Source organism: Crinia signifera, chromosome 3, assembly GCF_055691185.1.
Source record: "Crinia signifera chromosome 3, ASM5569118v1, whole genome shotgun sequence".
Lineage (NCBI taxonomy): Eukaryota > Metazoa > Chordata > Amphibia > Anura > Myobatrachidae > Crinia > Crinia signifera.
In genome coordinates, this window is record NC_139219.1 from 166,675,949 (window position 1) to 166,693,089 (window position 17,141).

General features: G+C 41.4%; 1 protein-coding gene across 3 annotated transcripts in view; it reads left to right on the forward strand.

The window, feature by feature from the left end:
- FYN (FYN proto-oncogene, Src family tyrosine kinase) overlaps window positions 1–17,141 on the forward strand; it is a 181,397-nt gene that overhangs the window by 155,108 nt on the left and 9,148 nt on the right. For 2 of the 3 annotated variants that reach the window (XM_083176885.1, XM_083176884.1), the window contains 4 exons: window positions 1,866–2,030; window positions 6,275–6,454; window positions 13,717–13,793; window positions 13,891–14,044. In XM_083176885.1, the coding sequence (XP_083033011.1) occupies window positions 1,866–2,030; window positions 6,275–6,454; window positions 13,717–13,793; window positions 13,891–14,044 (576 nt within the window). Of the gene's footprint in view, window positions 1–1,865; window positions 2,031–2,320; window positions 2,477–6,274; window positions 6,455–13,716; window positions 13,794–13,890; window positions 14,045–17,141 lie in introns of all 3 variants that reach the window. The other variant, XM_083176886.1, reaches the window with a different exon arrangement.

Here is a 17,141-nt window from a genome sequence, read left to right on the forward strand (position 1 = left end):
GAGTGAAAGGGTCAACAGGATGTTTTCATGTTTTTTGTTATTGTCTATGTCGGCATGCTTCAGACACGGTGCATTGCTGTACTCTGCACACTATTATAATCTAACTCTATGCCCACGTGGATGGTAAATTCGGTTTTATTACAAAAAATCATGAAAAACAGATCGACCTTATAAAAATCATGTTGACCATTGACCAATAGTTGTCGACCTTTTGATTGCCTATTTAGACCAGGCAAAATGAACAAAGATTATGGGCTAGATGTATTCAGCCTTGTGAGTAGTTGTGATAAAGTAGAGAGAACAATAAACTACCAACCAGCTCCTGTAATTTTTCAAATACAGCCTGTAATATGGCAGTTACAGTAGGAGCTGATTGGCTGCTACTTTATCTCCATCCACTTTATTTCTTTAAAAGGCTTAGTACATCTCCCCTTATTTGGGAAATATGTCATATTTATTATAACAAGCAAACGTGGGTGCTTTAGTATTCCCTGCACCAGCCTCCCTGTTGGGAGCAGCTACAGTAGAGAGACCACAGTTTCCAGTAGTACAGAGACAAGCCATGTCTCCATACATACAACACTGCTGGCAGGTGTCCATGAAGAGGTCATTTCTGAGCACAGAGAAAACATCTTTCTTCTTCCTGTGTATTCTTTCTTACTTGTCACTGCTGAGCCGAGTTCTTCTGTGTTTTCAGTCTATAATTTCAGCCCCACTCTAATTTTCTTACTATTATTTGGATTTGTCAGTTTATTTATTCAGGAATGAACCGTATACAGCACTATTCAGAGAATATCTGTAATCATCCACCTCAGCCCCTACCCAGACATACTGTACACGAGTCAGGTCCAGTTTACTTACCATTATGATTTGGAGTGTGGGAAGAAACCTGAGCACTCAGAGGAAACACACCCTAACATACTATACAGTAGGAGCCTGCTCAGATTGGAACCTATAGCCCCAGCGACACGAGCCAGCATATACGCCCTGGGCACTTTAGGCTGGATCACTAGCTGTTCTTTGAGTTGCTACAATACAAATAAAGAGTAACACAATTAATCCACTAAATAATTCACAACAATATTTTTAAAGCTGAACGTTGTCAGTAATAAGGAAGAGCTGCCACTTCTGTGTTATGCTCTCAAAACGGGAATGTATTTGACTTTTTAACATAAAAAAGAGCATATATTTATTGCACTACATCCTTGTAAATTTACTGCCGGTTATTATTTTTAAGAAACAGAGCTATCAGAGCATTGATGCACTTAGCGTTTTGATGACTGACGTATAAAGTTTCAGTTGCATACCAAGGTTTTTACTTGTCTCGCTAAGAACCACCGACCATATGGGAAATATATTTTCTGTGTTTAAATGCATTGCCAATTTACTCTTTTATCTTAAAGTAGTTCTAAAAACGTAGATTTTCCTTTGTTGGCAGGAGAACTGGAGAACTAGGCCTCACCGGAGAATATTACCTCATGATCAGTTGTCTATGTTCAGCTTTCATGCCTGAGCAACAAAATGTAATCACACCTCACAATTCTTACTCATAAGTTATAGTGTTACCTCACAATGTTTTGCTTATAGTACACCCAGGTTTAAATGGTAATTCAAATCATATTGACCTTCCATACAGAATATATTCCACAAGGCTAAAATTCTTCCTATGATTTACATAGACCAAGTGCTCCTGGCTTTCTCTGTCTCCTAATAGGTTGATCTTCTAAACATACTGTACACTGTTGCTTTAAGTGTCTTTCCAATTCATGCACTGTTTCTCATGTCCTAGGATGCTACGTCTTTCTACATTTCTCTGTGCCTTATTGTCTTTCTCCTCTGACTCCTTCCTGTTTCATGCCTCTCAGAGAGAGCTGCTGGTCTCTGTTGCCGCTTGGTAGTACCCTGCCATAAAGGAATGCCAAGACTTACTGACCTGTCTGTCAAAACCAAAGATGTCTGGGAAATCCCAAGAGAATCTCTCCAGCTGATCAAGAGGCTGGGCAATGGGCAGTTTGGGGAAGTATGGATGGGTACGCAGCAAAAAATCATTTCTTCTTCAATGTAACTGCTCTTGTGTGGAGCAACAAATGGAAAGATGGAAAGTGAAGTGAGAGAGGGGGAAACCAAATGTATTTACATAAAGACTTGTGAACTCTTTCTGTATTCATTTATACAGAACACAGGCTATTTACATAATAAATTCTTATTCCTAAATATCGGTTTCTAAAGTTAAAAGCTGGTTCAAACACATTCCATCTTTCTTACTGCATGCCATAGGTTTAATTAAATCTATTTTTTCCATTAATTCCCTTTTTTGTAGAGAAAGCTGATGGTTTGTGTTGTAATTTAACAATGCTTGCACGGAGTTATGTCCCACAAACTGTTGGATTGGCTAAGGATGCATGGGAAGTATCACGGAGCACAATATTTCTGGAGCAGAAGCTCGGTCAGGGCTGTTTCGCTGAAGTGTGGTTTGGTAAGGTGGATCATTTGTTCTATTTAGGAGACATTAGACAACTTTACAACTAAAGATTTGCCTGACAAGTTTACAAAGAATTGTAAGCTCTGGTGAGGCTCTCCTGCTGTCTGTTATAATGTAACAGCTTATAGATGTTGCCACGTTATGCTAACATTGTCCCTTTTTACGGTACTTTAGAATACGTGGATTCTAAATAATAATTTATCTTCCCAATTAATTTTTGAATAAAATGAAGTTTTATGATACCATTCCACGTCTGAAGTGTTTGATGGAAATTCCAGATAGAGTAAAGGCCCCTACATGCTAGCCAATATTGGTCACAATATTGCTCAGAAAGGGCTTTCTGAGCGATATTGTGAACAATATTGCCTAGTGTGTATGCTGTACAATGTTAAGGACGTGTGCGCCTGCGCATTTTTATGACCCACTCCCTTGTCCGAACATGTTGGGACAAGGGACACTTCATTAACGACGGTGCAGCATGACCCCATGCCGCCGCTGCCAATATCTGTGTCGGCGGGGATCTTCTAGTGCGTATAGGCGTTAAGAGAGCACTATTATAACAAAAGTTGGCATATTCTATTTACTTTCCCATATATCCCTTAATACATAATAGTATTGATAAGTGGTATTTCACAATTGTAGCACCCTCTATTGGTCAATGTGCTATTATTCATTAACAAATTTCCATTGTACAAGAAGGTCAAGGTCGAGGTCAGGAAAAAGGACCTGTAGGTGATTTTATTATAACGCCCCTCATCAGCAGTGTAATATCACAATTTTGCCAGTACTACAGGATTAACAGAATACATATAAATTTGTCCAGTACAAATAAAACTGAAAACGTCCCCACCTCCTCAATCTCCCTGCCAAAGCACCCCACCATTTTAGGTGCAGAGGACAGCACAAGAGCAAATGCATGCTATGATGACCCTACATACCTTCAGACCGCTTACAGTCACTCTCACACACACTGAGAAAATAGGGCAAAGGAACAACTTGAGACCCCTGGGTGTCTTTGTTACTGATTAAATTAACCTAGCCATTGGAAGCAGGAGAGAAGGAGAAGCTACATAGAGGAGGAGTTTGAGGTGGTCCATAGTGAACTTCTTTGAGAGTAGAGGGACTATCATGCCTGATAAGACTATCATGCCTTATCATGCCTGATAAGTTCAGCTCACAAAGCCAATTATTAGTTTGATGGGGGAGTTCTGCCGCTGGTCTATGTGTGACTAGTAGTTTAAGTAGTAGTAAGTAGCAGTTTTCGGACATTATCATCAGTCCCGGGATTGTCTGTCCCTGAGTATGATACATTTCTGAATTAATTTAATATACAATCAGTACAGAAGGACTGTTCTGATTCCTAGAATTAGAAAGAGGTGGGCCTCCTGATCTCTTGGGCCTGGCTCCTGGGCCTCCTGAGCTTCTTGGTGCAGTTGACAGATCTAGGTGTTTTAGGGAGAGCGACTCAATTTAGCCCAATTTTCTTTTTAAATGTTAAGAGATATTTAGCCTCCTCCATTAACTGCTTAGATATGAACCAATAAGGTATCATTATTAATAGAAGTGCAATTTATTAGCATTGAATACATTCTGCATCCTAATTGGCCCATTTATACAGGTATATATTTAAAAATATTTTTTTCTAATTATAGATTTTAAATGCAAAAAAAATAAGCTTAAAGCACATCAGCTGTTTTTGCATTCAATAAATATGTAGAAAATATTACTATAAAGTTAAAATGGTAACTATATAATTTCTGCCAGTGGTCCGTTCATAGTGGAATAGTACCCACCCTCTCCTGTCCCCAGTCATTCTGTGAAAGTCTGGCGGTTTCTTGCCCTCAGGTTTCAATCCATGAATCTAGACATGTAAAGATGGGTACAGATGATATCTGTAGTGCCTCCGAACACAATAATCGTACACACAGCAGGGGAAAGATTAATACATCCCTGTCTTGGCCCTCGATAGTTCCTTCTCAGAAGGTTCCAACAACTTTATAATTCATGGAACTGAAAAATCCTTATAGTGTAGTAAATTTAATAGACAAAGATAAAAGTCCACTAAAGTTTGAATATAAATGAACAAGATTCTTGACAGTAGCTGAAGGCAAAACAATTACCAGCATGTTTTGAGAACTAATAGACAGTAGTTCTCAAAAAGGGTTTTATAATAGTCACAAGGTGGCCTCCTGGGTTGGTCTCCTGTGTCTATATTGAGCTGGAAAAGGAGTCTCCCCTGAATGCCATCAATGCTATCATTGCATTGGCTGATATATTTTAACTCCTGCTGGAGTGTATGATTATTATTCTTGGAGGCGCTGATATCATTTACCTTGACCATAATGCTATTCCTTGGAGGAAGGGGTGTACTCCCAGATATCCAGGATTTGCCGGCAGCCACCAAGATTGCGCACCTGTTTTTGATATATCGCATTATGTCTGTGAACTATGTGGTTCATAGACATATCGGGTTGGCCCTGATGCACAGCCGATGTGCATCATGGCAGATATATATCGGCATGTCCAGCTGTGTGTACAGGTGCCCCTCCAACTGCCCATATACTGGCTGCAGGGACTAACATCACAGCAGGGTGGGCAAATTTAAATACCCGTCTAGTTGTGACGTTAAGACAGACACATTGACCAGCCAATTGGTAAGTGTTGCTTACTAAATCAGCTGTGATGTCAGCATAGCCTACGACAACAAATTTTGCCTACGGCTAGGTGAGTTGAATTTGGCACCACAGGGTGAGAGAGCTACATGTCTGGTCTCAGGAGAGATTGAGTAGTACTCTTTCACCATGTGCTCATAGGCATGCATAGGAGCTGACACGAGTGTGCTGCTTTGGGACTTCCCCCTTCTGCTTCATTATGGACTACTCTCCTCCCACCCCTTCCCCTCCAGGAAATAAACTGCGTACCTGGGAAGCAGAATATGTCAGCGCAATGTGTGTAGGAGATAATCCGTGACCGGACAGAGGGCAGAGGTGATTTCCTGATCAGCACCCCCGTGTCAGCTCCTGCGCACGCTTATGAGTGTACTATTGTACTTACTAGTACTAGTAGTTTAATACCATTTCACAATAAAAGTATTGTGCTCTTGTGGGTGTGTGACTTCAGTGTTTTGTTTCTCTGCTTTTTTTTATAATCAATACATGGATGGGATCTATAATCTGGAAGGTTTTGTATGGGGATTTCTGGAATAAGAGATTGTCCATGATTTGGAACACCATGCCTAAATCGCATGTAACCCTTTCAGTGCCTCAAGTCTACATTTGACAAGACCTTTATGGACTCGTGTGTTTTAGCAGCATTAGTGGGACACATTTACAGAGTACAGGTCTCCTTGGTGCACCACAATAGGGAAGCATTGAGACACCCCAATGAGCACTGAGCATCAAATATCGCACTGTGGGTCTTTAGATGCTACTATCAAAACTTGCACCAGCCTCATTAGTAGGTGCAGATTCCCTTTCAGAGTACGGCCTCCAATCCAGTTTCAATGTCCTTCACTGGAGCTGGGAGGGTTCAAAATTACCTATTGCTCTGATAATTTGTTACATTTCCTTATAAATTCTCAGAACTTTTTAGATTACAGGATTCCAGATCAAAGATCCTATGCCTGTAAATATAATAATATTTGTTGCATGGTGTTTGCAGTAGAAGTTTAGTGAATGTTGCTTTAAGATGCCACTAAATGATGCCACATCTTGCTGTGATAGTACCATGTGTCCACATGCAGCTGTAAAGGCGTATACTAATATATGTTTATGTGCATGTTGCCATTTGCAGGTACATGGAACGGAAACACCAAGGTGGCAATAAAGACTCTGAAACCAGGCACCATGTCTCCAGAGTCTTTCCTGGAAGAAGCTCAGATCATGAAAAAGCTGAAACATGATAAATTGGTGCAGCTCTATGCTGTGGTGTCTGAGGAGCCCATCTACATCGTCACTGAGTACATGAGCAAAGGTCAGAACTGCTGCGTAGTGACAATGCTGTGCCCATATAATGTGCTCTTCCTGCAGATGCTGCGCTTGGAAGGAACATGCCCATATTATGTGCTCATATAATGTGCTCTTCCTACAGATGCAGATGCTGCGCTTGGAAGGAACATGCCCATATAATGTGCTCATATAATGTGCTCTTGATGCAGATGCTGCGCTTGGAAGGAACATGCCCATATAATGTGCTTATATAATGTGCTCTTCCTACAGATGCAGATGCTGCGCTTGGAAGGAACATGCCCATATAATGTGCTCATATAATGTGCTCTTCCTACAGATGCAGATGCTGCGCTTGGAAGGAACATGCTATTCATTACAGCCTCTAATAATGCTTATATGAAATCAGATTGGTATTTCATTGTCATTGCAGTACCATTTATGGGGGCAGTAGAAGATCTGTAAAGTGTTATGTAATACATTTCAAAAGCTCAGGGATTTTGAAAAATGTCCCTCTACTCTCTGTTTCTAGATACTTTGGGTGCAAGTTTAAAAAAAGGTGCAAGTTTAGCGCTAAACTTTGTAGAACTCACAACTTGCAATAGCCAAACTTACATCAAGATGTTTTCCAAAGGAAGACATAAAACTCGGCCAATGTAATAGGGGGTGAGCCCAAAGCATTACCAAAAGCTCCTTAAAAATGAAGCTGCTTTTGCTAGGTGCATCTTACAGGAGCATGCTCAGATCAGTGAGATCTGTTAAAAAGCAAAAATAAACAGCATGGGTTCCAACCCCAAACACATAACCAACCCGGGCTCTTAGAGCCGTCCTGGTTTAAAAAATACAAGAGGCAAAATGTGTAGGTTCCCCTGTATTTAAAGAACCAGCTTTGGGCTTTGAAAAATACAGGAAACAAAATGAGTAGTGGTCCCCCATATTTTTAGAACCAGCACTGGGGAGCCCCAGGGGTGTAATACCACAGTCAAGAACACACTTGACAGCATTAACTAGTGAGCTAGAAACCCAGGGCTATGGGTTCTGAGTTAATAGCATTTAAGTTTGAAAGCTGTAAAATAACAGTTTTTTTACAGGGGGACTACACATCCCAGCAAGCCTCTCCCACATGCCAGTACTGGAAGAACAGCAAATACCAGCATGCGGGGCACTAAAGAGCCCACTGGTACTTCATGTTTCCCTGAATTTTTATGCAAAAATTTGGTACTTGTGTAGTTTCACAGCGCCACTGCCCCCTGATCGGATCGGATGCAAGTCGCATGCGATTTGCATACAATTTTCATGCAATGCTATTTAGCACATCCCCACTATCCACGTCAGCTGGAAGCGTGATGAACACATCGAGTCTCCCGAGAGGATGCGGTAGCTTCTTCCTGACCTGTTCATACCCCCACTATCCATGTCTGCGTTGATTTTATAAAGTGTGACGAGTGCAGCGAGCCTGAATTGTGGCGAGCGCAGTGGAAAGCAAGCCCAAAGTGTGGTGAGCGGCCGCAGAATACACGTCAAATAAGTTGTGTCCCCTCGCGGAGCTCACTGCGCTCGTTGCGATTCGGGCTCGTTTTACGCGTCCGCTCACCACGCTTCGGGCTCTGTGGCTCACTGCGCTCCCCACACATTATAAAATCAGCTCCACGCTGACGTGGATAGTAATGAACAGGACGGGAGGACGCGTACCGCATCCCCTCGCGGGATGCTGCACTCGCCACACTGAAGTGGATAGTGGGGATGTGGTAAATTGCATCGCATGCAAAGCGATCTGGGACCAATGGCGCCGTTAAACTACACAAGTACCAAAACTACACAAGTACCAACAGGACACACACTGTACAAAGTATAGCTGTAATACACACACACATATACTCACCTATCCCTGGTGTGTTCAGTCAACTTATTTAAAAAAATTAATTCTCACCAACTCTAATAACTGTTACAGAGTTATGTATATTTTGAGCTCTCTCTACATTACATTGGACTTTGGAATTTTTTTCTTATTTTATATATACAGGAGCACTGTGGCTACAGGACATTGTGGTACCTGTTAAAGAACAGAACTAGCTGGTATAGCACTTAAGGTGCCCATACACTTTACAATTATTGTATACAATATGGTATGCAATATCGCATAACATCGCCTCTCGGTTTTGCTATGAGATGAGATCTAGTACAAAAAGTATGTGCAGCACATACTGTTTGTACTAGATCTCATCTCATCGAAAAACCAAGACACGATGAGATGCGATATTGTATACAATATTGTATACTATAATTGTAACATGTATGGGCACCTTTACAACTGCTGCTTGTATCAGTTTACTTACACTACATTATATAATTCAAATCAACTGTGCTCACATCTGAAACGAAGGAGTACATTTACTAAAGATTATAAAAATGAAAAGAGGAGATGTTGCCCATAGCAACCTGTCCGATTCTGTCTATCAGTTCTCCATTGCAGGGGCTTTAAAAACTATTTTGCTCTGGGCCTCCTCAGTCATTAAAATTTACTACAGGACCCAGCTACATAACATTCTCGATGCCTATTCTAAAATATCATACTACAAATTAAACACTACCAAGACTGAAGCTTTACCGCTTGACAGCGTGAAATATCGTTTCAAAGACAAATATAGGTATATTTGGAAAGATAAGTCTATTAAATATCTGGGGATTAATTTAGCTAGAGACTGCAACATTTTGGACTCCAACTATGACCCTCTGTTACGAGCTTTTGATACCTTCACAAAAGAATGGATGATGCAGGAGGTGTCTTGGGTTGGTCGAATAGCTGCAGCTAAAATGATACTCTTACCCAAGCTAATGTATCTTTTTCGTACTATGCCTCGGTCCTTCCCATCTGTGGTTTGTAACAAATTTGATAAATTGCTGTCCTCTTATATTTGGAGAGGTGCTAAACCCAAAATAGCAAAAACCACTTTATCATATGCCAAAAACGACGGCGGCCTATCATACCCAAATTTAGAAAAATATCACAAAGCATGTATTTTGAACCAATCGAGGGATTGGTTCTCAAAAGACAATGTTAAACCATGGGTGGCGATTGACAGAGCTATTCTGTATCCCTTCGATCTCCCCGAATTACTTAGATTACCCCCGGCTGCTATCACATCTACAATTAATACCTGTAAAGCTGTCCACATGACTCTTCTTGTCTGGCGCAAGTTAGTCTCCTCTAGTGCCAACATTTCTTTGCCCTCCCCGCAATTATCTTTGCAAACCATTGCGACCCTAATCCCTGATCTCAATGTAGACTCCTAGGTTGCCCTAGGCTTAGTGTTTTACATGATATTCTCGCTGATGGAATTGTAGTTCCCTTTTCCCAACTTCAATCGCAATATCAAGTCCTGAAACAAGACTTTTACAAATATTTGCAGATTAGACATTGTGCAGTATTCAATGCCGGTGCGAGCGGCCGGCGAGGGGGTTAAACTGCGAGGATCACAGAAAACCAGTGATCCTCGCAGTTTAACCCCCGCGCCGGCCGCTCGCACTATGCAACGTTCCGGGGGAATCCTCGCAGTCACAGAACTGCGAGGATTCCCCTAAACTGCAGGAGCCGCGGCTAGTGCAGCAAACTCGCTGTAATTAGCCTCGGCTCTCGCAGCTTTTGGAGGCACATTCGCAAATTCCCCCTCGCTCAACAAACGGAGCGAGGGGGAATTTGCGAATGAGGGGTGTCAGTTGAATACTGACAGGGTGAGCGGTGACTGCGAGCAAAAAGTCCTGCTCGCAGTCACCGCTCGCCCACGGCATTGAATATATTTGATTGGCTTTGTAGCTTCCTTCCCAAACCCCCTGTCCAACTTTCAATGCCTAAGCTACTACTCTCTTTCTTTGAACCCTCAGCCACAAAAGGAAGTATCTCTTGCTGGTATAGATATTTGATTTCTGAATGTTTTAAAAAAAAAAAAAAATTCCCTTCACAATGTCGGTGGGAGAAGGATTTGCCAAATGTTTTTTCGGATGAGGTGTGGAACCCTACCTGCTTCCAAATTTCAAAATTTATCAACCATTCAGAGATGTACTTTAAATTGGTCCATAGAGCATACCTCAACCCAGACCGACTTAATCAGTTCTTGTCTACCGTATCCTTGTTGGAGACGTTGTGGTTCGGTGGGAAACATTTTGCACATCTTCTGGTTCTGTCCGGTTTTATACCCCTTATGGAAAGACATTTTTCTCCTCATCCAGTCCATCCAGATGGACCCTCTTGTTGCCCTCTTCCACTACTATACAGGTGTGTTATCCAGTGGTGATAGGTACCTCCTCGGTCACATTTTGATAGCAGCTAATGCTTCTATCGCTCAATTTTGGAAGTCCCCTGATATATCTAACATACACATGATTGAAAACAGCATACATAAACATTTCTTGTTTGAGGCATCTGATGTTGTTTATTCCTCTAAGGCAGTGATTTTCAACCTTTTTACCTTGCGGCACACTAAATAAGATTTTAAAATTGCCAAGGCACACTTTGGCCCCCACAGGAAAAAAACCAACCTATTGGCCCCCATATAAAAAACAATCACACTGGTCCCCACAGGTAACAAAAATAAAATACATTGGCCCTTTAAATGAAAAGAAGAGACCAGTAAATAACACTCTAACTGTGGTGGCTGTAAACTGGTTTGGGCATCTCTAGATCTGGGGGCACACTTGAGAACAGCTCAAGGCACACTAGTGTGTCACGGCACAGTGGTTGAAAGACACTACTCTAAGGTATCTTCTATCTATATCAAATGGTTCAGATGGAGGGAATACATGGAAAAAGCAGGCCATCCATGTACCCGTAACACAATTACAGACTTATCTGTATTAGACTCGCCTAGCCACATTTCCGGATCTGATAGCTAATTATTGTTAGTAATCTTATCAGATTTTAATTTCTTGCCTAGTCTGTGACCTATTTTCAGGTTGTCCCGGTATACTACAGCTGATACTTGTAGCGATGTAACTTCTTTAATTTTCCTTTGTTATATTATTATTTTTTATGTTTTGTTTGTATTACATGCTTAAACTCAATAAAAATGTAATAAAAAAAAAAATTGGTACTTGTTTCCTAGAAGGGCGCCTACTAAGCTATTTGCTGGGCTATTCTGCGTAGTGAAATCGTATCGCACATTGCATGGCTTTTTGTGCCTTGCGATGCGATGTGCGATGCGATCTAAGTAGTTAATTTAGTTCTCGCATCGCATGGCCCTTTTTTGTGATGTGAGATGCGATCTCAGTAGTTCATATGGTAAAACACCACCACTCTCCACGTCACACCGAAGTGTGGTGAGTGTGGTGAGGAACGCGTCCTCCGATCTTTTCATACCCCCACTATCCACGTCGACGTGGAGTTGATTTTATATAGTGTGGCGAGCGCACCGAGCCCGAAGCACGCGGATTACTTTACATGTATTCCGCGTCCCGCACGCCTCGGGCTCGGTGGATCGCTGCGCTCGCAACACTATATAAAATCAACTCCACACCGACGTGGATAGTGGGGGTATGAAAAGGTCGGAGGACGCGTTCCGCTGCGCTCGCCACGCTTCGGGGTGACGTGGAGAGTGGTGATGTTTTACCATATTAACTACTGAGAACGCATCTCATGCGGTGCAATGCAATTTTACTACGTTAGCGTACATAGGAAATCTGGGCGCCCTGCTAGGAAACAAGTACCAAATAATTTATTACAGGACTCAATGAGTTATCACAGAATGATCGCCACTCGTGTGGTCAGCTGACGCACATGCATGGCAGCATTGTAGAGGCAAAAAAATGATACAAGATGTCTGAAGTACTGTAACAGACAAAGTGAATTTTCAGACTCCTTGGATCACTGACTGAGAGATTAGTGGAGTCATCAACAGTCAGCAACATAGTCTGTTACCCCATGCTGAGATGGTGGTGACCCACTTTGGGGTCAGGACCCACAGTTTTAGAACCAATGTTCTATTGCAGTGGCTCCCAACCCTGGTCCTCAAGTACCCTCAACAGTGCACGTTCTGCAGGTCTCCACACAGAATCAGTGAAATAATTAGCTTTACCTGTGGATCTTTTAAAATGTGCCTGAACAATCTGTGCACCTGCTGGGTGACATGGAAAACGTGCACTGTTGGGGGTACTTGAGGACCAGGGTTGGGTACCACTGTTCTATTGCATCCTAGAAAATGAAAGAAAGAAGCTGATTGGTTGCCTCTTTTCATTTGTAGAAGCTTTAGTAAATATACCCCTAAGTGTTCTTGCTGTAATTAATGCACTTTTCATTACCACAGCTCAGTCCACCGTAGGGAGTTATTTCCCCACTATTATGGTTGGCGAGACCACCCTTCAGCCTTTTACATAGTAAACTTTTGTCCCCAGGAGAAATCTTCCGTCACTAATGGCTGTATTTCTTCCTTCTGGCTTCCACTGGTGGATTTGTGCACCTGCTACTGATTGATGACAACATATTTGATGCCCACACTATACTTTCATAGTGGTTAATGTCCCAGTCACATCTATAGCACAAGGCCTCCTCCCTACACCTCTGTGCCCTTTGCTAGATAATAGTATTTGGCAGAGGTAAAGCAATTTGGGAGGGCTCCATGCATGCACTATATGCCAGCAAATGAAAGTATTATGCTGTAAATTGACAGTTAGGAGCTGAGTGGTTGGCACTTTAACTCTTTCCAAACTTTGCACCCCATTCGGTATCAGTTGTAGTTTTGCTAAAATAACACTGCAACTGCTTGCTATTACCGTACATTCCGGGGGCCTCCCAGCACAAGGCAAGACCGTCCAGCATGCAAAGTGATACCCAGCAATACGATCGCAATTTTATTGTGCTTGCATCATAGAACCAGAAAATAAGGGTAGACCCCCTGCATACACAGCAGGCGCACCAACACCACCTTTCTCTTTGCAGCGGCTGCATGTGACATTACACAGCCGTCCCGAAAATGGACTGTTGTCACTTTACTCGGTTGGGAGCCTATTACATTGTATTGCATAGTGACTCCTCCCCTCTTCGGCTGACAGTATATAAATCATTAGAATGATGGGTACAGTATATGTTGTATAGTTGTTGTATAGTATATGTATAGTTGTGGTCACGTATTTGCATCTATCTGGTAATAATGCTAGTGTTGTACAGCTGGGCACATGAGCTCATACCATGAGCACTTTGTCCTATGTGCACCCTTCCTGCTTACAGTGCTAATTCCTCCACCTTTCCATAAAGCCCTACATATGCAGGCCAGTAAAAAGTCCTCTGTGCTTGTCTTGCAGGGAGCTTGCTGGAGTTTCTGAAAGATGGAGAAGGCCGCGCCCTGAAATTGCCAAACCTAGTGGATATGGCTGCCCAGGTAACAAGTAACATGCCTCATTTAATAAATAGGGTCACATACAAGGCATCGGAAAGGCATTACAGTATACACTGATTTTATTTCCATGATTTCATAGGTTGCTGCTGGCATGGCTTATATTGAACGAATGAATTACATACACAGAGATCTGAGGTCTGCAAATATATTGGTTGGAAATGGCCTAATTTGCAAAATTGCAGATTTTGGTCTTGCCAGGTTAATTGAAGACAACGAATACACAGCAAGGCAAGGTAAGCTGATTCTCATCAATCACAGCATGTTATGTAAAGAAACAATCTACTAGCACAGCAGCTCAACATGAATACTGGATACAAAGCAAATGCCTTTCATTTATTCATTGTTCTATGGTGCTCCTTCTGTGTTTTTATAAACAGGATTGCTGGCACATGAACACAAGTGTGTACTGTTTATGGTTATAAGGTTAAAAAGCAATCCCTTCGCAAAGACAGAAAAATTAGACATATGTTTGAAGTGCAGAAAATCCATAGACCTGAATTTATTAAGCAACCAGTTACTTATATATCTGATCATCAAAATGCTTAGAAGAGCTTTGAAGTAGACATGAAATTGGCAGATGTTATAAAGTATCAGACTGGAGCTATGATGAAGTGTATGAAGAAGTGGTTGTAGCTCTTGCACAAGGGTCCTCCTGCTGTGTTCTGCATCTTGTCTGAGTTGGTGCCTTTGATTACTTGACACATTGTACAGCCCTGAGCAGTCCTACGTTCTTGACGACACCTTATCTATCTGTCTGTCAGCCATAGGATCATGAGAAGAGAAACTCGCTTCAAAATAATTATTGAAATGTACAGGAGAGAAAGGATAAGAGATTCTTATTAACTTCCTACAGTTATTTTGCTTGCAGCAGAAAAACAAAATATATATATATTTTTATTATATAATAAACCACAACACCATTGGGCAGATTCACTAAAAGCAGGAGATTGGTGTTTATCAATTCAGACACATTGCAGTGTGGGGTTGTGAACGCAGACTCTTCATGGTAAATTTACTAAGATGAGAGTTCTATTAAAGATGGGATGTTGTTCATAGCACCCAATCAGATTATACTTTTTATTTATTTAGCACCTTCCAGAAGATAATACATAGGCTGTTGCCCATAGCAACCAATAAGATTCGATCTTCAATAGCACTCCCATCTTAGTAAATTTACCCATTCCTGTCTAGCTGTTGGCTCCCAATATCTTGACCGGTGGCAATCGTTTCTCTGCCCAGCAGTTTAAAGTTCATATTTACCATACAGTATAGCGCAGTGGTTCCCAAACTGTGTGCCGTGGCTCCCTGGGGTGCCTCGGGACACTTGCAGGGGTGCCGTGGGTTGGTGGTCCAGGACCAATTCAAATTATTTATGATCAATTATTTATGGCCAAAACCAGTGCTGGTGGCTGCCAATCATAAAATATGTGTACAATCAGAAGCAAATCCTGCCCTTTACCACCTAACTGACCATAAGAAGCACATATAAACACAATCTACTTAATGTTATATATTTTTGGGGGGCCTAGGGGTGCCGTACAAAAATTCTGATACTCTAGGGTGCCGTGATTAAAAAAAGATTGGGAACCCCTGGTATAGCGGTTGGTACTTGCTTTTAAGCATGATGTTTGTTTAAGAGGCATTGATATTTTAGCTTATTGAGGCTAGATAAAAAGCAGGAGGACTGCAGAATGTATACCTTAGTATAGAGAACAGTATGTTAAATCATATAACAAGTGCTTAAAATCACACCATATGGAGGGGTACTGTATGACCCAACTTGTTGATGTGCAGCCATCTGTTTGCAGTACTTGGCATCTGTGCATGTCTGTCTGCAGGATATATGTATATGCACCAGAGGCACAGTACACAGTATGTACTGTAGCATTTGCTTCTTTCATGGATATATTATTATGACTTGTTTCAGACATCTTATGAAGAGTAAGCATCATTCATTGAATGAAGCAGTAATTAAGGCAAATACACTGTTCTGATGCAGCTGAGCATACACAGGGTCAGAAGACCATACTATATATATGAGAGCTTAGTGTAATCCTTTGTTGGGAATTCATATTTCTCACCACATAGAGCCTGCGGAGGGGGAAGTGGTGCTAGGATGGGGAGAGATGGTAATCTCATAGGTCTGATATCTGAAGACATAGCTGTGAATAGAAGAAATAGACCATGGGCAGGAATACTTAGATCTGATAGCGCCACTCAATAAGCCAATTTTTATTATATTATATAATAAAATAAATAGGTACAAAACTTCAGAACTGTTAAATAGACTTCTGTATATCCTCCAAGAAATACCAACAACTGCATATAAGAAAAAGTGAATTGCTCTGTCCAGTGTCATAACCACAAAAGGTGCGCCTCCCCGCCAGAAAATTTCCCCAGTAAAGACCCCCCAACCCTGCCTCACCCCTCCTGTTGCCCCATACAAAATGACTGCCCCTAACAGCCTCCTCTAGCATCCTCAAAAACTGTCTGCTATAAGGGGGCAGACATTTTGTGAGGGCCATTTTTCATTAGCAGCAGTAGGAGCTTTGGGACCGCCGACAAGTAGATCTGCAGGTCCCGGCAGCGGTGCAGCGACAGCCCCCGCAAAACCCCGACGCCCACACTTACTCAGTGCCTCCCTGCCACTGTGGCACTGTTTTCATGCCACTGGCCCTGTCCTGCATCTGTATTTAAGATATGTGGATTAAATATATATTTTTTTTCTAAATAGAACACAATATAAACAATAACCAACTGGTCATTGCATAATTTAAAAAAATGAATCAGAGTTGTGAATATTAATTTTATAATATAGCATACTATAATATAAACTAAATGTCAATGTATGTATCTGCAATTAAACTACTTGAGATTGGCTCAATATAATTGATCCCAATTTACTTTTACTTTACCATCCATAAGCAGCGTATTTTAAATTCATTCTGTGAGTCAGAGAAATCATTCATTTTAGGAGAGTTCTCCAAATAAAGTGTTCTCAAAATATGCGCTAAAGATGCCAGCATCGCTCACTGCGACTGTTCTTTTAGTATAAATAAATACAAATACAGCCAAGTCATTTCATTGAAGTTTAGTTAAATATTGCACCCAAAAAAAAACACTGGCATTTTTAGCGGATATTTTGAGGATCTCTCACAGCAGCGGTGGCACTATAATAGTATATTTCCAATCTGGCTAGTTGGAATGAAAATCTGGTAATGCCTGGGAACAAACTACAATCAATCATTTGCTCCCAGAAGTTGGAATTTGGACAAAAACAGTAATTTGTATAAATTGGTTAAATGAAAACGATTTAACTAATTTGTTTGA